The 23,026-nt window shown below is 31.4% G+C and overlaps 1 protein-coding gene across 1 annotated transcript in view; it reads right to left on the reverse strand.

The window, feature by feature from the left end:
- Nucleotides 1–13,226, reverse strand: part of LOC126883250 (ras-related protein Rab-8A) — a 113,472-nt gene extending 100,246 nt beyond the window's left edge. The window contains exon 1 of the mRNA XM_050648546.1: nucleotides 12,991–13,226. Within this exon, the coding sequence (XP_050504503.1) occupies nucleotides 12,991–13,114 (124 nt within the window). The 5' untranslated portion in view covers nucleotides 13,115–13,226. The remainder of the gene's footprint in view (nucleotides 1–12,990) is intronic.
- Between the last annotated feature and the right edge of the window lie 9,800 nt (nucleotides 13,227–23,026).

Here is a 23,026-nt window from a genome sequence, read left to right on the forward strand (position 1 = left end):
AGGTATTCGCAAAAAGTCGTCCGAAAAGGTGTCATTTTTCAATGAAAATGGCCAATTTTCAACCACAAATAACTCAAAAAGTATTGAGTTTTCAAAAAATAATTATAGAACACCTTTTGCTTAAAATTAGGTTCTCAAGCCTCTTCCGTGGCTATTTTAACCAAAACAGTTTTCACCCCTAAGAAGGGGTGGGAACCACCCCCAAGATAAAAGCGCACATCGGCGTAGGATTGACTTTGTTTCTTGAGCTATTCCCTACTTACTGTGAAAATATCAAGTAAATCGATGTAGTAGGATGCAATTCGGAGCCAAATACCCTCATTGACTGCCCTACTTGGAAATATTCTTAACTCACATAACTACATAGGAACATTGAGCTATTACAGTCCTGGACCCTTCACTTGTTGCAATGTTTATTTTTATGTCTAGTGACGTTTAGAAAATGTATAGAAACTGAATAAGTATTAACAAAGAAAGTTGACAAAAAATAGATCAGCTGTATTTGACGTTTAAAGTTGTCATTTTGTTAAAATTTTAAAAGTTTTAAAGTATTCTATTTAAGTGTAATATTCTTGGTGTTTGAATAAAGTTACTTTAAAGCGCAGAGTAACAATACTATTAATTAATGTATTTTTGTATAGAAAAACAATTAAGTACTTTGAATAGTTTCTTGACAGTAACATGACAAGGATGAAAATCATATCTGAGAATGTACTGGATTAGCCCATAAGCATAGCAATTAGGTACATATCCATGTATCTAGTAGCATGGCGCTTACTGTATAATATAATAATAAGGCATTCAAAGACTTTGACGTTAATGAAACTGTTGGGAGTCAAACTGTCAAACATTGTATTTGTTTATATTTGTACCACATTGTTTCTTAAGTTTTTTACTGTTAATAGTTTTTTAGTTGTATTTTCCAAACATTTTGTTGTAGATTTGGTGTAGCCTGTAGTTGTAGAAGTACTTGAACGACTTGAAACGATTGTTTCTGACTCTCAGATGATAACTTATTTAGTTGTTTTATGCTTAAAATTTAGGACTGATGGTAACCGATAAAACTGAACTTTATCATGATTACTTCACATTCCACACTTCAAAACACAACAGAAATGAGACATATTTACTTTTTAAATGAACTCTTCCAGTGAAAATGTTAAATTAATCTAAGCTGATCTAAAACAAATTAACAACACAATAACATTTATGTTTGCCCCCCAGCCGCCATATTGATTTAATTATGACAGCATGTTGGAATGCCCTATAAACCAGGCTATAACTGTTTAACGGTATAAGGAGTAAGAATCTACCTATAAGATCTGTAACAAAACCGAATACCTAGACTACACTTGCATTTTCTCCTCAAAATGTAGGGCTCAATCAAATTATTTTTTAGATAAGTAATTTCTATAATTAAACATCAAAAGCCCATGTAACATAATACATAATCTATCTGCTCACTTTAGATTTAAATGAGATTTATGACTGTCAACATTCATCAAAACAATGAATATTGAACTATAATAATATTCTTTTGTTTGTTTTTTATGATTGTCTTGATGTATGTATATGCCTAACCTATCCAATGTCTGCCATATGTTGTTTATATCGCCTTCTGGCAACGATACCGGGACAACTCAAAAAAACGTGTTTCGAGAAAATCGAGTTGCAAGTTTTTGTCATTTTGCACAGCTATTGTATGCTTTGAGTTATATTCGTTTTTAACTAAAACTATGTTCTTTGTTCAGTTGATATCAAAGATTGTTTTTCAGTTCATTTTGGCAATCTTTTGGTACCACTAGAGTTAATAATTAACAATTAATTGAAAAAATTTTGGATTGTCCCAGTATTGTTGGAAGAATCATTTCATTATTATTCACATTGAGACAATTCAAAAGGTTCATGACGCATTTTAGCATTAGCCCACTACTCGCTCCGCATTTACCTCCTACCACTCTGAATGTAACAGTGGACCTTGCGCCCTCACACGGAGAGTATTGCACTTAAAAATGTCCCAGTCATTGCGGATTATAGAGCTTAAAATCCTCTGTATGTTAGTGTAGACATCGCAAAACGACCAATTTTGAGTTGTCCCAGTATCGTTGCCAGAAGGCGATGTGTGTGCTGATAAAACCATATCAGAAATTATTAAACAGGTTATAATCAGCCCGGATATTTCGTTGTGTACTGTCTCTTATATAATAGTTTACGAATAAATCTTGAAAAGCAGAGGGGAAATCCTTGTCTCATGCCTCATTTAATTTTGATATTTTCTAATCTGACAGTATCTTGTTTTATTTACTTAGTTATAATATACCTAGGTTTTTTAGGTTTGTACAATTATTGATCTACAAATTAATGAAAAAAATTATTAGGTTAATTCCTCATAAAATTCCTTAAATAGAATGTTTCTTCTACTTCCTGATAGTTCTTCATATCTTCTGTAATGTTTTATTGTAATGAGCTTTGCTCGTAAATATATATATATATATATAAATAAATAAATAAATAAAAGTTGATTTGTGGGTTACAGCCTTTTACCTTTCAACGGTCGATATGTAAAGGGCCTATCAGAAAAAATGGATAGGAAACATGTACTTAAATGAATATATCACAACAACATTCAAAACAACTAACATTCTAAGATCTATCCTATCCAAAACTAAACCCAACAGCACAAAGATCCAAAGAAGAAAGATCCAAAAACTGCATATATAAAATACCCTGTGAATGCAACAATTTCAATGCGGGAGAAACTACAAGACATCTATCAGGGTAAACAAGGATCACATACATCAAGAACAGGGACACTTTGAGAAGTCAGCACAGAGTAAATTGGAAAGACACATATCAACAGAGGTGTAACCAGGATGATCCTAAGGGGTGGTTACATCTACTTGAAGGTCTCTGGGGGGTATGGAATGATAATGGTGTTACGCTTATGGATCAAAGTACATCCAAAAGGGGGGGTTATAACCCCCAAAACCACCCCTGGTTACGCCTATGCATATCAATAATCATGAAAGAAACAGACATGAAAAAGAGAAAAGTCAAAGAAGCAGTCCTCATCCTACTTAAGGTACTAGTACACTTTAGAACAGGGGTCACCAATTAGTTTTCCTGAGGGTCCGTTTCGAAAACCTATGACACTTCCGGGGTCCGGATTTATGTTGCCTGTGTCTGACTGTTCTGATTCGGTTTCTTTGTGGATTCTTGTTAAAAAATATCCCCTATAAACAAATCAGAAGGGTACCGGGAGAAATTTTTGGGCAGAAATTGTTTAATATATTAATTGTTTAATATTATAAAATATTTTTTTAGCATTTTTGGGTCATCTTAAATAAAAAGATCTGTCATTCTATTAAAACTCAAGAGTTTTCAAGCATCGCAAATGCATATTTTCGCATTTGTCAGATTTTAAATCACTTATAACTCGAAAACTATCAACTTTTCAGAAATATGACAAGAGACCTTTATTGATTATAATTACCCAAGAAACCTAAAAATACATTTTTCGAGGCAAAAAAGTAATTTTGAATTTGCTTAAAAAATTGTGTCACCCGGCACCCTTCTGATTTGTTTAAAGGGGACATTTTTGAACAGGAATCTGCAAAGAAGTCGAGTCAGAAACATTTTTCATACGAAAGTGGAATCACACATGGACTAATATGGAAAGAAAAACTAATAATATCTGATTGTTTTTTTGGTTACTGTATACTTTTCTGTAAATTTTCCTGGTACAATAAATAAAATATAAATTAATTTTGTATTGTTTTGATGTTATTATCAGTATACATATTTTGAAAACAGCAGTATTGTAAATTGTTACTGAAAATATTTTAAAAATTAGAAATTTATATTTTGAATGCTAATGTTTAGACATCTTCAATTTTGTAGAAAGGAAACTCAGGAATTTAAAATAAATAATCATGGCACAAAATGCTAATTAACATGTTATCTTTTCTACATTAGTTTCAATGCAAGGTGTTTGTTGCAAACTTATTAAATCTGAAAATTATTTTAATCAAATGCACATCTGAAATGTACTCCTAGTTAACATATAGTAGGGAGGAAATGAATATAAAAAAATGCACATGACAATTTTATATTACAGCTTACTTAATTTCAAAATCAATGATTAGTAAGTATAACAATAAGGGGGAAAACTGTTTACAAAATTAAATTATCAGAGAGAAAAATGACATTTTTTTATGTACAACCTTTCTGAAGTTTGGAGTGAGTTTAGTGCAACTGAGTCTCATTAAGAAGTTGAGATATTCATCTGATAAGTGAGATCTCTACCGATTTTTAATCAAGTTCATTCTTGATAAAGAGGCTTCGCACACATAAGTTGAGCCAAACATAGTACACATTTTCATAGCCAAACATTTTCAAAATTGCCAAACACTAGGGTATATTCTTCTGAATTTATTGACGGTCCGCACAAAACTAGCTCACGGTCCGGATGCGGACCGTGGTCCGCTAATTGGTGATCCCTGCTTTAGAAGACCAAAAATAAGCATTTTTTCAAGATTTTTTTCTCAGAACCTTTATTAAAAATAAACAAAACTTTTTACATATTAATATCTAACTCTTAGAGAATACAAAAAATATATCTTAATCTCAGGATTGGGATCTCTGAAACAAAAAATTGTACGGCATTTGAAAAAGGAAGGTTTTTTACGTTACAATTTACCACCGGTAGTGAAAAATTCATCAAAAAATAGATTTTACGGAAATTTTTAAAAATTTTTGTGAAAAAATCACTCGTTTTTCTTCAGTTTTTCATGTTAAAAAAAAAGAATGTGTGTGTACTTTGTACGCACGTAAGAAGTTATACTTCTATTATACGATTTCAACGAAATCAATATACTTTAAACAGTTTATTTATATTTTATTTAAATATTGAACTAATTTTAATACTCACTACTTTCCAAAAATTTTTATTAAAACAATACCAAAAATTAAAAAAAAATAAAAGAATTATACACATGCAAACACATTGAAAAATGAAACAAAGAAATGATTTCTGAACAATACTTGGACGGCATTATGCATAACTCGACCAAGCGCTATTTCTTTAAAATCGGATTCTGGTGACAAATAGCTAAAACTATCTTGGAAAAACTCCCTGTTGTTAACGGTTACTAAGAAAAACAAAATTAAACCAAGCGACATTAATCCAAGCAACCAAGAAACGAAAAACTTTGAAGCTATTTATCTCAAAACTATGTTTTGGCGCTTGGTCGAGTTATGCATAACACCGTCCAATTGTTGACAAAAATTTTAACTAAATATGTATTTTCTGAAAAAAAATATAATAAATATACTTAATCATAAAATGTATAAAAAAAATTAAAAAAATAGAATTTGCATTGGGAATTGAACCTGCATCTATAAGGTTGTTAGATTTTAAACTCACCGCACACAGAACTTAGCTAGCGAGACATTTGAATGATGTGGGAAGATATAGCAACTAAACATTTTAAACTTTTTTGACAGTTGCTCATTCTCTTAGTTTAATTAAATAAGTTTGATTCTTGTGGAATTAAAATATTAAAATACAACAAAATATAGACTAAAAAAGCAATTTATTAGATATGAAGATTGGTATAAATTGTATTGGTAATCAAATTATGTAAATCAAAGCATGTAGGTCCTAATCTTTTATTACAATACTGAAACATTTAAAATTGCGTACCTGTTGCTTTTAAAAACTATTTAAAAAGTCACTACAATTATAAACTTGCTTTTTGTGTCTGTCCTCACAACAATAAAGCTAATATACTACATACAATTTGTTTACCCATAACCATTGACATATTAATTAAATAACCGACATATTGAACAATTGTTGACAGGTCATTGTATTTACCCAATCAGAGGACATACCTATAACGTTTAAGCTACGCCAGGTACCAAGATTTTGATGATTTTGTGCACATATAAATTTACTCCCAACGCGCCTAAAGTATAACTTCAAAAATAATTATTTTTTATTTTTTGATCAAATTGTGGTAAATTGTCATGTACGAAACCTTTTTTCAAATGCAGTACGATTTTTTTGTTTCTGATATCCCAATTCTGAGATTAACTGTCCGCCATCATTTTCGAGGCCTCTACTTTTGCGCCCTCTACAATATATTAGTGTATGTGCATAAATGAAAAAAGATATATTTTTTGTATTTTATAAGAGTTCGATATTAATATGTAAAAAGTTTTATGTTCATTTTTAATAAACGATCTGACAAAAAAATTCTTGAAAAAAATGATTATTTTTGGTCTTCTAAAGTGTACTAGTACCTTAACGAAGAAAAATGTGTAGCAAACATCAAACCCATCAGCAGAATGCAGCAAGCCTTGGTTGATTGTTATAGACAAGGATTTATCTAGAGACTGACCGAATGTGATTTTTTTTGGCCTAAGCCAAAGCTGACGCCGAAGTTCGGCCTGTAGGATACCTTCGGCCGAAGCCGAAGCCGAAGGTGACTAAAAATATATTATATGTTAATAATTTAAATAATGTGCATTATATTTTTATTAACTGATAAGTGATAAACTTTCTTTATTTAATGTTGTAATATTTACAATCTGTCCTCAACTGAGAACAATAGGTAAATTATTTGACAAAAATTGAAAATTTTGACCTGTAGAGGGAGATCCAGTGATCACCCTCTTTACATAAATTAAATTAAAACAAATTAAAATAAGTTTAGTTATCACAGATTATTCGAATCTTCTTGCTAGATCCACTACTTTGAATCTCTTCAGGCGTCGTACATCATTGTGGTCATCAGTAAGGTTGCTGGCTAACTCATTTGGATGAGATTCTAGTCTCTTGGAATATTTTTTGTAATATTCCGTTATTACTGTTTTTATGGATGGCACATTGAGGTCTTGCTCTATCACATAGTTTGGCACGTACCAAGGGGCATTCAGCATTGTTCTAAGGACTTTGTTCTGGAATCTCTGCAATATTTCTAGGTTAGTTTGACTGGCTGTCCCCCAAAGTTGGATACCATAGGTCCACACTGGTTTTAATATAGTTTTATATATCAGCAGTTTGTTTTCAAGTGATAGTTGAGATTTACGACCGATGATCCAGTACATTTCTCGAAATTTTATTCCTAGTTGTTTTCTTTTTGTAAAAATGTGTTTTTGCCAAGTTAATCTCCTATCAAGATGGATTCCTAGGTACTTGACAGTATCGGTTTGTGGGAGTTGAGTTTCATTTAGTGTTACAGATGGACATGTTTGTCTTCTCATGGTGAAGGTTACATGGATGGATTTACTCTCATTCGCCTTTATCTTCCATTTTTTAAGCCATATTTGTATATTATTAAGGTCTTTCTGAAGGGTTCTGGATGCTGTATTTGGATCATGGTGAGAGGCTAGTACAGCAGTGTCATCAGCAAAAGTTGCACACGTTGTTTTGTTACTTGTGGGTAGGTCAGCAGTGTAGAGCAAGTACAATATCGGTCCCAAGACACTTCCTTGTGGTACTCCGGCTTTTATTGGTCTTAGGCTTGTGTATTCATTATCCTGCTTGACTAGGAAATGTCGGTTGGAAATATAGCTTTTTAGGATTTGATAAAAAGGATGAGGAAGGTTTTTCTTTAGTTTAAAGAGCATACCAGCATGCCATACCTTGTCGAAGGCCTGACCAATGTCCAGGAATGCAGCAGAACAATACCTTTTATTTTCTAGATCACTTCTGATGTGTTTTACCAGTCTATGTACCTGTTCTATCGTTCCGTGTTGTGTTCTGAACCCAAATTGGTGTTGGGGAATTAGTTTCCTTTCTTCTATAACTGGGGATAATTGCTTAAGGAGAAGTTTTTCCAAAATTTTTGATAGAACAGGTAGCAGGCTTATTGGTCTGTATGAAGTCACCTGAGTTTTATTTTTCCCTGGCTTAGGTATGAGAATAATTTGAGCAACTTTCCATTGTTCTGGGTAGTAACCTAGCCTAAATATTGCATTAAATACTTGCGTTATCATTTTCAGACCTTTGCATGTCAATTGCTGCAGTACTTTCCCGTTGATCAGGTCATACCCTGGAGCTTTTTTTGGACTGATTTCATGCTGGATCATATTTCTAACTTCTTTAGTGGTGATTTTTTGTATAGGTAAATCCATCTGGTAGGGCGATTCCAGGAAGTCATTTATTTCTTCCTCTGTGTCACCATCTTCCATGGGATGTGGCTGGAATACATTAGTGAGGTGATTTGCAAATGCTTCGGCTTTTTCCTTATTATTTCTACACCAGTTTCCCTCTTGGTTTCGTATTGGTGGTATTTGTTGTTTCGGGTGTTTGATTTTTCTCGTGTCCTTCCAAAGGGTATATTCACTATCTGCGTTTGCTGATAAACCTGTAAGATATTCTTGTATTTTGTTATTTTTGATATTATGCAATTGTAGTTTAATTTCCTTGGTGATTTTATTTAATTTCGCCTTGTTCTCATGTGTTCTTTTTCTTCGCCACTCTTCCTTTATTTTTCTCTTTCTAGCAATCATTTCCTTTATTACAGTTGGGCAATTCTCTTTCAATTCTGTTTGGTAGCAGTCAGGGGTAGCATACCAAGCAGCTTCTTGTATAGTTTTCTGAAGATTTTCTACTGCTGCGTAGATGTCACTTTCTGTTTTCAATGGGTTAATGGGTCAATATGTCAATTAGTTCATCTAGTTTAGTCTTGAAAATGCTCCAGTCTGTTTTGTTACTGTATAGTGATGGTTGTTTAGTACTGTTTGTTATTTGTGCATACCATGTCGCGATTACGCTAGAGTGGTCAGAGGGTAGATCGTAACAAGATTCTACTTTTGCCAATTTAACATTAATTCCTTTAACAATATAAAAGTCGAGTAGATCAGGTATTTTTGCATTGTCGGTAGGCCAGTAAGTTGGTTCCCTTGTGGTGAGGTAATTTGCATTGGTCGCATTTATAGCTTTAAGAAGTTCTCTGCCTTTTGTGGTAATAATTCTGGATCCCCAGGTAGTATGCTTAGAATTAAAATCTCCTCCTGCTATAAATCTATTTCCTAATGTTTTAAAGAAATTTTCAAACTGTTCCGTTTTGTTATTGTGCTTTGGCGGACAGTATATAGCTGATACTGTTAGTGGGCCTAGTTGATCTTCCACAACAATGCTGGTGGCCTGTAGATAGTCGCATTCATGTTTTTGTATTTCGTAGTGCTTTAGTTTATTACTAACTATTATTGCAGTGCCTCCATGTGCTTTTTCGTTGGGATGTTGCGTATGATAAGTTGTAAATCGTGGAATATTGATGTGGTTTTTGGATGTAAAATGAGTTTCTGTAATCAGCATTATGTCAATTTTTTGTGTGTTAATAAATAGTTTTAATTCTTCTACATGTTGACTTAAGCCATTGGCGTTCCATAATACTAGCTTTAGTAACTGAGTCATTTCTGGTTGAGAATCATGGTCAGGAGGTTGAGCATAGTGCTCATTTGTTCCGTCAGTTTTTTTAACATGTCTTTCAGTTCTGACATGTCTGTGTGGTTATTAGTTTGATTTGGTATATGTTGTGTAGTAGTTTGGTTGGAGGCTTGCTGGTTAACTGCTTGCGTTGCTTGTGCGTATGTTATTCCAGGTTGCACATAGTTGACTGTTGTAGTTCTATCTTGGTTTGTCCTCGCGTTGTGTCGTCTCAAGTTAGGGAATTTAAGTTTTTGTAATTGTTTGTGAACTTCACACCCTCTATAATTTGCGGGGTGATTTTCACCACAGTTAGCACATTTAACATTACTGTCTCTGGTTTTCCTTGGACATTCTTTAGTGTAATGAGGTTCTGCGCATTTGACACAGCACGGTTGTTTATTGCAGAAGTTTTTTGTGTGGTTGTATTTTTGACATCTACTACATTGCAGAATTATTCTCTTGACATGCGGTGCTTCGAATTCTACTATGGAATGCATTACTTGTTTAATGTTATAGATGTCCTTGTTATTATCTTTTGTTTCTAGATCAATGTAGAACATAGGCAGCGATTTTTTAGTTTGGTTGTGTAGTATATTCCATATATTTATAACATTATGGTTTTTGGTTTTAAGATCTTCTTTTATCTCTTCTAAATTTGTCGTGGGGTGCATGCCTTTAAGAACCACTCGGTAGTGTCTTTCACTTTTAGGTTTATAAGTGTGGAAGTCCGTGTTTTTTGTTTTTAGAGCATTTATTATGGCGGTGTATGCTTTGTCTGATTTTGGTTGAATTTTTATTTGTTCGCTGTTGATAGCTTTAGTGATAAAATCATTTTCTGCTACTTGTTGCAATAGATCGATAAGAGGCTTGCAGATCTGCACGCCTGATACAAATATTGGAGGTGGTTTTGGTTTTGCATCTGTATTTTTAACTGTGTCTTCCAAATTGTCACTTTCATCTATTGAACTTAGTGCTTCAAATTGATTTTGTGTTGTTATAGGTTTACTTAACCAGTACTCACCAAGTTTTGTTTGTCTTTTGTTACTTCTAGGCATTTCTGGACTGCTTCTTAATCTTTTTCCGGTAACCTCATTCCATTGCTGTTCTTCAATACTGGCTGTTTGTTCATTTGTTTGGTTTATTTGTAGTGAATCATTAGGTTGTTGGGAACAAGTGGGAATTTGTATAGGATTTTGGATCATTGGAGCCATGGTTTTTACATTTTGTTCATAATTTGGTTGGGAATAAAAGCCTGTTGAAAAGTTGTTCATGTTACCTGCTCGGTTGATACGCCACTGGAATCATTGCTGACGATAACTCGCTGCTAACAGCTTTCAATGAGCCAATGTTCTTTTACTTATTAACGTTAAAAATTAAAATGTTATTAATAAAATATAAACACTCGTAAAATCCGCAATAACTAATTGCTTTGTTTAAAAACTTTAAATACATTCACGAATTTTTAGACACAATAAGTGATAAACAAAAATATGAAATTATAAGATAAAAAAGTTTAACATTTATACATTATTTGGTATGCCCACAGGAGAATAAACTTAAACTGCCTTAAACTGTCGATATTTTGCCATTAATATTTAGGTAGTCAAAACACCAGTTACTGTTAAAACTCAAGATTACTGTAATCTTGAGTTTTAACAAATACAATAAAATTATTATACAGTAGAACCTCGATTATCCGTCAGGGCACCGGACCAAGGGTATGACGGATAATCCAAAAAGACGGTTAACAGAACATTAAAAAAGTTAAAAATTGATAACACAATTCTCAAATTTTATTTGTATGTTTTGTTTGATAATATAAGAGGAATTTGTGTTCGTGTTATTATTGTCTAATTTGGTTTAAAATATTCTGAAATCTTTGTTTGTTTTACTGATGCTTCACATTTTGCAAGGGCTGAATTTCTTAACCTGCGTCAGATCTTGCAATCTACTTTATTGGATTCTTCTTGTCGAGAATACCACTCGATGAATGGTTGTATGTGCGATGCAGCTGCTCTAGCTTCTTTAGGCAAATCTTTGTCAGTTGCAAAAGCATCATCGACATCTCCACCGTCAAATTCCAAGTTTGTGTCAGCTTCTAAACCTATTTCGTCAGCCTCTGTTTTGCAATTTCAACGATTTCATCATCTGTCAGCAATTGATAGCCGTTTGCTTTCTCATCTCATCACAAATTAACCACTCGTTTATGTCATCTTGACGCAACGAAAACAAAACAGTTGATTCAGCCATAACTTCATTTGTTACCGCACTGTATATTTCAGCGAATTTCGTTTGGCTTATCACAATGCTAAAAAAATGAATTGATGACTCAATTTTTTGCTTATGTACTCAATACAACTTATGTACGGACCCTGACGGTTAACAGAGGTGACGGTCAATGGAGAGACGGATAATCGAGGTTCGACTGTAGTTTCTCAGAATTTTACTATGTGAGAAATATGCATATGAAGATCTTTGAGACATCTTGGCCTATTATTATATATCCAATTTATATCCTAGCTACTACCTGAAAGTTTGTAAAACGTTTTAGTTTAGGGTATAAAATAGGGTGTAAATATTATTCAAATTATCAAAGACTTGCCGAAGCATATTGCTTAGGGATTATTTATATAGTATAGTAAACTGACAGAGCATTTTATTATTCCACCTTCAGCGAAACCTTCGGCTTCGTTTTGGCTGAAGCCGAATTTTGGCCTAAGGTTTAAATATTGGCCGAAGATGGCCGAAGCTGATGAATCGGTCGGTCTCTAGATTTATCATGGTAAACTTATGGGCAACAATGAAAAATTTTAAGCTAGTAAATAGTACCATACAAATAAAACATTCTGACACTAGCAAATAACCAAAAAATGTTTTATTCCTTTGTAGGTAGTTTGATATTATTTAATAGCAAATAATTATTTTATGAATTTATTTGAAATGTGGTAAATAAAGAAGTTATTTATAGGCTCCACAACAAAAGCTTTGAATTTAAGGTCATTTTTGATTTTTATGGCATTTCTTTAAGAATGGTGATAAGAAATGATAAAACAAAAAATGGTAAACTTGAATGATAATTCAAGGTAGAACCAACTAATTCCTATTAACAATTATTGCAACTAAATGTTACTATTTGAAAGTCCAGGCTTCATTTTACTATTTAATGTGTTTATTTGGTAATAAAATATAAACCAAATTTTATGACAACTACTGACACTTTGTTTAATTACTCTTAAATTGCTACCATCATTAGTCATAGAAACTTTCCAAGAATTTTAGCTGCACTGGTTCCAGTAATTAAGACAACATTAATCTTTTAACAATTGGACCTCTTATACTTTATTTTGAATATAATTCCTTATTAGGTGTGGTTAGATTAGAAGATTGTTTTGACCTAACCTACCAAAATGAAAGTAGACTGAAACTTTGCAAATAATGCATATGGTCTAGAGATACTTAATTCATCAAAATTTCAAACGTAACCTTCTGTATCATATGCTTGAAGGTCTACAGGTTGAGGTATATAAATAAATATAATACTGACTCACCTATTGTCGAAATAAATGTTGTATTGAAAGCGTCTTCGGAAAACCTAAATAAAACACAAGTTTTCCCTACGCCTGAGTCGCCGATTAACAATAATTTGAATAAATAATCGTAGCTTTTTGCCATATTTATCACAATACACTTTTCACTATTTTAACCGAGACACTTTTTTAATACTTTTGAACTCTACGAACCTGCAATGGAACTTCCTTTTCTACCATCTATAAATATCACTAGATTATTTTAATTTTAAAAATGAAATTCCCTACAATATTACACGTCTCAGTAGTTTGGGTTGCATAAATTTGGGTAGGAACAGCTGCTGGCTATGGCTGGATCTCAAATAACTTTTTATTGCGGTATTATTTTATGAAAAAATTATTAATAACCGAATATTTCGGATTAGATGAAAGCAATTAATAATTTTAATTAAATTTAAGTCCATTGTGTAACGTTTGTAAATAGCAATGAGTCATAAGTATTCGTATTTATTAATTTATTCGATTTGAAACTACCTATGTTATTAAAATATTTAGAACAAATTGCATTATTATATTTTGTTATATTTATTGTTACAGATTAAAAATTTTACACAAGCAGACAAGGACAAAAATGGCATATAAAAAACAGATGATATCTCATATATTAGGCAATCTGATTTCAAAAATACTATTATTTTTCTTCCAAACTTTATTAGTCTAAGAGCTAGTGAACCCTCCGACTAACGGTCGTCCTGTAAGGCTAGAAATTTTTCTAGTGATAATTCATAGCATACCAAGGCTAAAAACCATGACCTGGCAGGCGTCAGCCCTGCACGTGTATCTACCAGGTGAATCGAAAAGTGCAAATTTAGAGGGTAAAATAAACTTTCTCCTGTAAGGTTTCAATTTAAGTATGTGTATGATTAGATTAGATATTTATTTATTTATCATAATAGATAATACACAAAACAGAAACATTGCACTCCACACCTGTACAAATTACATAAGAATTGTCAAGGCAAGGAGCGCTGTATAATTATCATAAAGTATTACAAAAAATTTTTACAAAAATTAAAAACATGAGACTAAACAAATAAAGAAATAAGCATTGTCAAATTAAATTAATCAGAAACATTCAATATATAAATAAAAAAAGAAAATAAAAATAAAAACACTGGAAGTACAACAAACATTGCCAATTGGTTTCTAGGTCTTAGTTTTAATATAATGGACTAATAATCTCTTAAAGATAGTTGCATTAGGGCTATTTTTAATGTGATAAGGTATATTATTGAACTGTACAATTCCTTTATGAAACAATCTTTTCATTGAACTGGACTTGTTGGTGGTTCTAACATAAAAATTTATTGAATTTGCAGCTCTAGTGCTATGCTCATGAACATTTGCTATCGGGACCAACTGACTGTTCAAATACTCAGGCAATAAATGGTTTACCATCTTAAATAAGAATGTCATAGATTGGACATACATAAAATGTTCAACTTTTAACCAATTTAAAGTTTTCAGCATATCTTGAATTCGAGTATATCGATTGCATGTCAATATTACTCGCATAGCCTTATTTTGAAGAATTTGAAGCCTGTCATAATTAGAACATCCTGTGTAAATCAATGAACAACAATATAAAAAGTGAGGTAATATTAACGAATTATAAATTGTTAATTTAGTTTGAAATGTCAAAAATGGTGATACTCTTCGAAAAAAACCTATTTTTTTCCCTATCTTTCTGCAAATGTAATCAACATGTTTACTAAAAGTTAATTCCCTATCCAATATGAATCCCAAATACTTTATTTCCTGAACCATTTCAATTTTTTCATTATTTAATTTAATGTGAACATCCAAACTTAAGAATTTCCCGAAAAGAGTATTATTACCAATAAACATGTATTTGGATTTTAACTCATTGACTTTCAATTTGTTTAACTTAAATCTTTCAGTTAATAAATGCAATTCACGATTCATCGTGTCCACTACATCAACAAAATCTTCCCCATAAAAATATATTAATGTGTCATCAGCAAAAAGATGAATTTTACATTTGCTTAATACGTTTCCCAAATCATTAATGTATAATATGAAAAGTAGAGGTCCAAGTACACTGCCTTGCGGCACACCAATATCATTTAACTGTGGATTTGACATTTCACTATTTAATTTAGTCCTTTGGTACCTATTTGACAGATAATTTTCCAGCCAATTAAAAACTGTCCCGTTAAAACCATATTTCTTTAATTTCAAAAGAAGTATATGACGATCTATTGTTTCAAATGCTCTTTTGAGATCTATAAAAACTGCGCATATACCGACCCCTGTCGTATCTAAAATACTTTTCATATCTGAGACAACTAACTGTAATGCGGTCTCACATGAATGAGAATTTCTAAATCCAGACTGGTAATTATACAGGATATTATTTGAAGTAATAAATTTAATCAGCTGATTGTACACCACAATTTCTAAAACTTTTTCACAAAATGGGAGCATATTTATTGGACGTAATTGATCAAGTTTATTAGTATTAGGAACTTTTGGAACAGGAAATATAGTTGATATTTTAAATTGCTTGGGCACCAGACCCTTCTCTAAACTCATATTAATTAAATTTAATAAAGGATAACCTAACACATGAAATAGATTTTTGATAATATCAAGACCTACTTCATCCGTACTATTTTTTTTATATTGTAATTTGATTATATCATATAGTTGGTTTAGTGATATGCTCTCAAAAGTTTCAAAATTTACATCAGATGAAACAACTGTCTGCAAATTTAAATTAATATCACTATTTTGGTCAAAACTTACAATAATATCTTTAATACTATCAACATAATATTGATTTAATATGTTTGCCAAATTTACACTATATGTTACACCTTCATGTTCAAGACTTTGAAATTGTGATATAGTTTTATTAGTTCCTACTAACTGTTTGAGATGTTTCCACATTTGTTTAGAATTACCCCTATTCCTATCAATATTTGACTCATAAAATCTAATTTTAACTTGTTTTAAAATTCTAACACAGTTATTTCTTTCAATTTTATAGTTATTCCAATCTACGCAATCGTTTGTAAACAAAAATCTTTTATAAGCAATATTTTTATTCTTAACTGCCAATTTACAAGTGTTGTCAAACCATTTATTACCAAAGTTCTTAACTCCCACAGTTTTAACTGGTGACACTCTATCCAAAACATCTACGATATTACTGACGAAAGTATCAGTAACTTCATCGATGCTTACCGAAGAGTATGCCCAATCTTTTTCAATCAACATGTTTACCATATTATCATATATTATTTTAGAACGAATTTGTTTTGTTTCAATGACGTCACTTTTAGTTACTTTATTATTGAGCACATGGACAATACAGTGATCAGATATTATGTAATTTTTTCTACATGAGCAGTTAACGTATAGTCATTACTTATGACAAGATCAATCATAGATTTTGAATCTTTAAAAATTCTTGTATATTCATTTACAAGTTGCTGCATTCCATTATTTTCTATATATTCTTTCAATTTACTTTTACCCTGACAATTTTTATGATAATGTATGTTGAAATCTCCAGCAATGACTATACTACAACTACTATGTGATTCATAATAATCATCCATCCACTTGAAAAATACATCAATGAATTCACTTATACTACCACTTGGCGATCTATAAATACCCACTATTCCATAATATGATCCATTAATTACAACATCCAAAGACAAAACCCACAAACTCTTGTCAATAATAAATGTTTTGATATTATTGACTTTTATGTATTCTTTCGTATAAATTAGAACTCCTCCTGTATGACGACTACTAGAATCACAACGTGCCATTACATATTCAGGGATCTGTAGCTCAGAATCTGAAAAATCGCTAGTGATACAAGTTTCCGTTAAACATAAAATGTGTGGGTCATATACCTGAACATAAAGTTTGATTTCATCGCAATGTTTATAGTAACTTTCAGCATTAATACAAGAAAGAAGAAGATTATCTATACACTTTTTATTTGTGCTTGTAATATTTGAAGGCGTCTTTGATGGCTAGATATTATACCCTATTCTTTCTTTGGCTTTTAATAACTGTCTTTGATAACTACTACAATTTCTATCAAATACATTATGGTTATAATTAACATGTTTAAGTTTAAGAATTTCATTTGCATATTTACAGTTAACACAAGTAAAATTATCGTTAGTAATTCTGCACTCATCTTTTTTGTGTTGACCTCCACATAATGGACAAACATCCTGTGAAGTACATTTATCTGCAAAATGTCCAAACTTCCAGCACCGAAAACAACGAATAATATTTACGTGTTCAAAAAATCTGTAGCTATTCCATCCTATATGTATTTTTTCCTTTTCATTAACTAGATAATTAAATATATCTGCTGAAATTTCCACTATTACATTAAGTGCATTACGGTTATTAGTTTTCGATTTATATTTACGTAATATTTTAATGTAAGTTTCTATACCGTCAATAAAATTTTGTTTTTTAAAACTATCAACAAAGCTGTCAATATCTTCAATGTCTTTTTCGTGGACATTTATGATCTTGATCTTAGGTTTAGATATACTTGCAATTTTTATCTCATAATCTGCTCCAAGAACTTTTTCAGCATTAATTTTCAAATTATCCAAAGACTTCTTATTATTACAATGAATTGCAATCGACCCTTTAGCACAAGATTTAACATTTTCAACCGACACATTTATATCGACTGGACTAAATTTTTGTGCTAATACAGTTTTTGTTGTTAGACAATTTTGATTTTGATTTTTTGGTTTTATAATAAGTGGTTCTGTTTTTTTCGTTTTTACAACATCGCTCCATTGACGCTGACTGTTTGTTAGTGTACCATTATTTTCAATAAGATCAATTAACTTACAAGTTTTTTCCAATACTTCTTTTGTTTTCTTTTCATTAAGTTGATATTCAGACTCGCTTTTGTTAAGTCTATTTTCAGCTATGGTAAAACAATTGCCACAAAACCACTTTAAATTAACACAATCTTGTTTAATTTTTAACACTTGATCTTTCACTTTAGCACAATGCAAATGATATGGTTTAATACACAAATCGCAAACGATATACTTATTATTTACAATAAAATTATCAGCACATTGGACACACGTCTGTATGCCCGGCGCCATCTTTTTGCTATCGAGTAAGTTTTGCTATCGATGAGTAAGTCATTTAGAAGAAATGTGTACAATGACAGGCGATTCTGAAGAGCATAAGACCTTGCCAGGCGAGGGGAAAAATTAGGGGTTTTTCCTAAAATTATTATTTTTGCATCGAACAAATTTTTTTAAGTTTTTTGAATCATTCCAAACAGAAAAGGTCTTTAGTGATTTTTCTCTTAAGTTAATAATTTTTGTTATATGTATACCTAAGCAATTGAAAATTTTGAAAATTGCGAAATCGACCCTTTTTAAACCTAAATCGGACATTTATCTAAAAATTTCAAAGTTGCCAAGGTAGGTAGATATTCTTTAAACATTGATTGATGAAATCTTAAAGAGTTTTTTGCAATACAATATCGGAAACCCCTTTGTTTTTTAATTGCTAATCAAGCGGGCGCGACACTGTAGTATAAGTGAGGACGTTTGAGTTGGCATAAATTCATTATCTCGAGAATGGGCAAGTTTCAAGAGCAATTCTCAGACAGGTCGATTTTTATTTTTAAATTAGGACTTTTTGGCATATATATAATACTAGTGACGTCATCCATCTGAACGTGATGACGTAATCGATGATTTTTTTAAATGAGAGTGGAGGTTGTGTGATAGCTCATTTGAAAGGTTATTTAATTCTCTATTCAGTAATATAAACATTAACATAATTATTTATACAGGGTGTACAAAAAAAATTTTTTTTTATTAAATTAACTTTGATTAAATTTGACAAATAGAAGAAATTTTTTTTTTGTACACCCTGTATAAATAATTATGTTAATGTTTATATTACTGAATAGAGAATTAAATAACCTTTCAAATGAGCTATCACACAACCCCTACTCTTATTTAAAAAAATCATCGATTACGTCATCACGCCCAGATGGATGACGTCACTAGTATTATATATATACCAAAAAGTCCTAATTCAAAAATAAAAATCGACCTGTCTGAGGATTTCTCTTGAAATTTGCCCATTCTCGAGATAATGAATTTATGCAAACTCAAACGTCCTCACTTATACTACAGTGTCGCGCCCGCTTGATTAGCAATTAAAAAACAAAGGGGTTTCCGATATTGTATTGCAAAAAACTCTTTGGGATTTCATCAATCAATGTTTAAAGAATATCTACCTACCTTGGCAACTTTGAAATTTTTAGATAAATGTCCGATTTAGGGTTAAAAATGGTCGATTTCGCAATTTTCAAAATTTTCAATTGCTTATATAACAAAAACTATTAACTTAAGAGAAAAATCACTAAAGACCCTTTCTATTTGGAATGATTCAGAAAACTTAAAAAAAATTTGTTCGATGCAAAAAGAATAATTTTAGGAAAAACCCATAATCTTTCCCCTCGCCTGGCAATGTCTTATGCTGTTCAGAATCGCCTGGCATTGTACACATTTCTTCAAAATGACTTAATCAAACACATACTTAAATTTCAACCTTACAGGAGAAAGTTTATTTTTCCCCTAAACTATGCACTTTTCGATTCACCTGGTAGATACACGTGCAGGGCTGACACCTGTCAGGTCATGGTTTTTAGCCTTGGTGTGCTATGAATTATCACTATACTTTCTAGCCTTACAGGAAGACCGTTAGTCGGAGGGTTCACTAGCTCTTAGACTATTAGATTTTGAGGTGGATAAAAAAATTAAACATAATATAACTGTTAAAACTTTTAGGGCCGGTTGTTCGAACGCTAATCAACAATGATCATTATCAAATATTTAATTACTGTCACCAACTGTCAATGTCAACTTTGATTGGGTTGCTGAAATCATAATTATTGATTACAATTATGAAATTACTTAATTGATTTTAATTGATTAACTAATCTCATAATTATAATCAATTATGTTTTCAGCAACCCAATAAAAGTTGACATTGACAGTTTGTGACAGTAATTAAATATTTGATAGTGATCATTGTTGATTAGCGTTCGAACAACCGGCCCTTAAACTATATTTCTGCAATCATGAACTTCTTTATTGTCAGTGGAATTATCCAAATTGTTTATGCTGTTTTTAATTGTTTCTCCTACGCTTCTGGTCAGAAACTACTATTAGTGCAGCTCTGGGCCGGGTACTGATAAATTGTACTTGGGTACAGAGTACCGGGTACTTTTCATATTAAAGGAACGAGTACAGAATACCGAGTACATTGCTCCAGAAAAGTACTCAGAGTACTATACTCAAAGTACAATTACCCGAATTTCTCGAGTACTTATTTCGAGTACATTCGGATGTAAAACCCGAAAAGAGGTAAGAAGGTAATACAGTAGACTCTCTCTATAACGAACACGGTTATTACGAGGTTTCGCTTATTAAGAGGTACGTTAGATGTCCCATGAAATTCCTATTGAACTGTAACGAGGCATATTTGGTTATAACGAGGAAAAATGAAATTGAAGAATAGGTATATTTCTTTACCTATTTTTAACGCAGTAATGGCTATAAATAAACTGCCTGTATACAAAAATCCCCAACATCTGTGTGGTTATCGAGGCCAGTGCTGTAATAAAATCCACCGCCTATAATAAACTTCTTCCTAATCTGTTTATTTTTCGACAGATATTGAATATTGTAGGAAATTTACAATTTATGATGCCTAAGCCTTATTGTTGAGGAAACAATATTTAGCATTTTATATTGCTCCGAATGGCTCAACTATTCGCGGTGTGCAAGTACTTGAAGGGGATACGAGAAACGATCGTGAGCGAATAGCGGAGAAATATTGCAACTTTCTTAAATAATTCATATTGTCAATTGAAATTGTCAAATTGACGTATATTTCATACCTACTGTCATTGAAGAAGAAAAATTATATATTGCTCCACAATATTGATATGATATGCAATTATTATACAGGGTGTTTCATTGGGAAACGGAAATACTTTAATGGTGAATAGAAGTCACCGAGCTGGCTCTAGATATAGTACATTTTTTGCCCTACCGACTTTTATAACCGAGTTACAGGGTGTTTTATCGATTTTGCCCATTTCTTTCCTCAGCCATAACTTTAGAACTACCTTGTATATTTTTTTGATATTTGGTACACATATGTCTCATTCAAAACCCAAACGACCGACATACTAACCATAAGAAAAGTCCAGGTTCGGATTAACAAAAAATTATAAAGTAATTTTGACCTTAAAACAACACCCTGCATATTGAAATTTTGAAAATCTGTTTGCATATTTGAAAAGAGCACAAAAAAGTATAATAAAATATATTGAATTTTTCAAGAACTTTGACATTAAAAAGCAGATATGATTAACTTTTAGTTATAAATTATTAAAGTTAATGAATAAATACTCATTTTAAAAATAATCAATACTTATTTACCACATTGGAACGACCCAATTACTAATGACAAGAAATATCCAGGTCCGGATTAAGAAAAAAATACAAAGTAATTGTGACCTTGAACCAACACCCTGTATATTGAAATTTTAAAAATTTGTCTGCGCATTTTAAAAGAGTTTGAAAACTGTGATTAAAGGCCTATTTTAATTTTTTCGCCGTTGATTTAATTACATCAATTTTGAAATTATATTGAAATTTTAAAAAACTCTGAGATTAAAAACCAAGTATTTTTTACTTTTAATAATAATTTGTAATGAATAATAATGAATAATAATAATGAATCAATACTTATTTTAAAATTACTCAATACTTATTTACTACGCTGGCTACATAGATTCTCTGGATTTGTAGCTATATGCACACCTATCATTAAAAATTACTCTGGGCTAATTAGCAAAATTCATGGAAAAGTTATTTACCAGCAATTTTACAATTTTATTGCTGGAATCAAATTATAAGATCCTATATATTAATAATATATAGGTATGCAAAGTCCGCAGATAGTGTGCTACTTTTTTTATAAACAAAATTGGCGCCGACAAATCGTATCTTTTTCAATTATTGCTCTATAACTCTGAAGATTTTAAATTTACAACCAAAACACCCAAATGAAAATTCACCGCAATTAAATTCTGCATAGAGATATGTTTTCCCGATTTGCTCCGACGAAAATTTTCCTCGGAAAATGCGGGTTTTCCCAACAAAATCTCTAATTTTCAAATAAAGTTTTAGGTAAGTAATTATTAATCAATAATTAAATAACTTAGTGATATCAAAGCTTTCTTGGTATAGATTGTAATTCCAGAAGCCGGTGAAAATTAAACGAATATTTTAGCAACAATTTAATTGTTAATTAACAATTTACGATCGCAATAATAACCAAAATAATCATGATACATTGATCAAACTTATAAAGATTATAAAGATGAGATGCTTATTTAATATTTTATCGACAAAATATAAATTTTTCGTTTTTTGCATAATCTTTAAATTTTGAAAAAAATAGTTAAGTATAATACGCTGGTCTAATTAGTAAAGTACAAAGAAAGGTTATTTATCAGCAATTTTATTGCTGAAATCGAATATTATGATCCTATATATTAATAATATAGGTATGCAGAGTCCGCAGATAGTGTGCTACTTTTTTTATTAACAAAATGGCGCCCCCAAATCGTGTTTTTTTCAATTATTGGTCTATAACTCCGAAGATTTTAACTTTACACCAAAAACACTCAAATAAAAATTCACCCCAATTTAATTCTACATAGAGGCATGTTTTTCCCGATTTGCTTCGACAAAAATTTTCCTCGGAAAATGTTGGTTTTCCCAACAAAATCTCGAATTTTCAAATACATTTTTTGGGCAAGTAATTATTTATCAATAATTAAATAACTTGGTGAAATAAAAGCTTTCTTGGTATAGATTATAACTGCAGAAGCCGGCGAACATTAAACGAATATTTTAGCAACAAT

Source organism: Diabrotica virgifera, chromosome 4, assembly GCF_917563875.1.
Source record: "Diabrotica virgifera virgifera chromosome 4, PGI_DIABVI_V3a".
Taxonomy (NCBI): Eukaryota; Metazoa; Arthropoda; class Insecta; order Coleoptera; family Chrysomelidae; genus Diabrotica; species Diabrotica virgifera.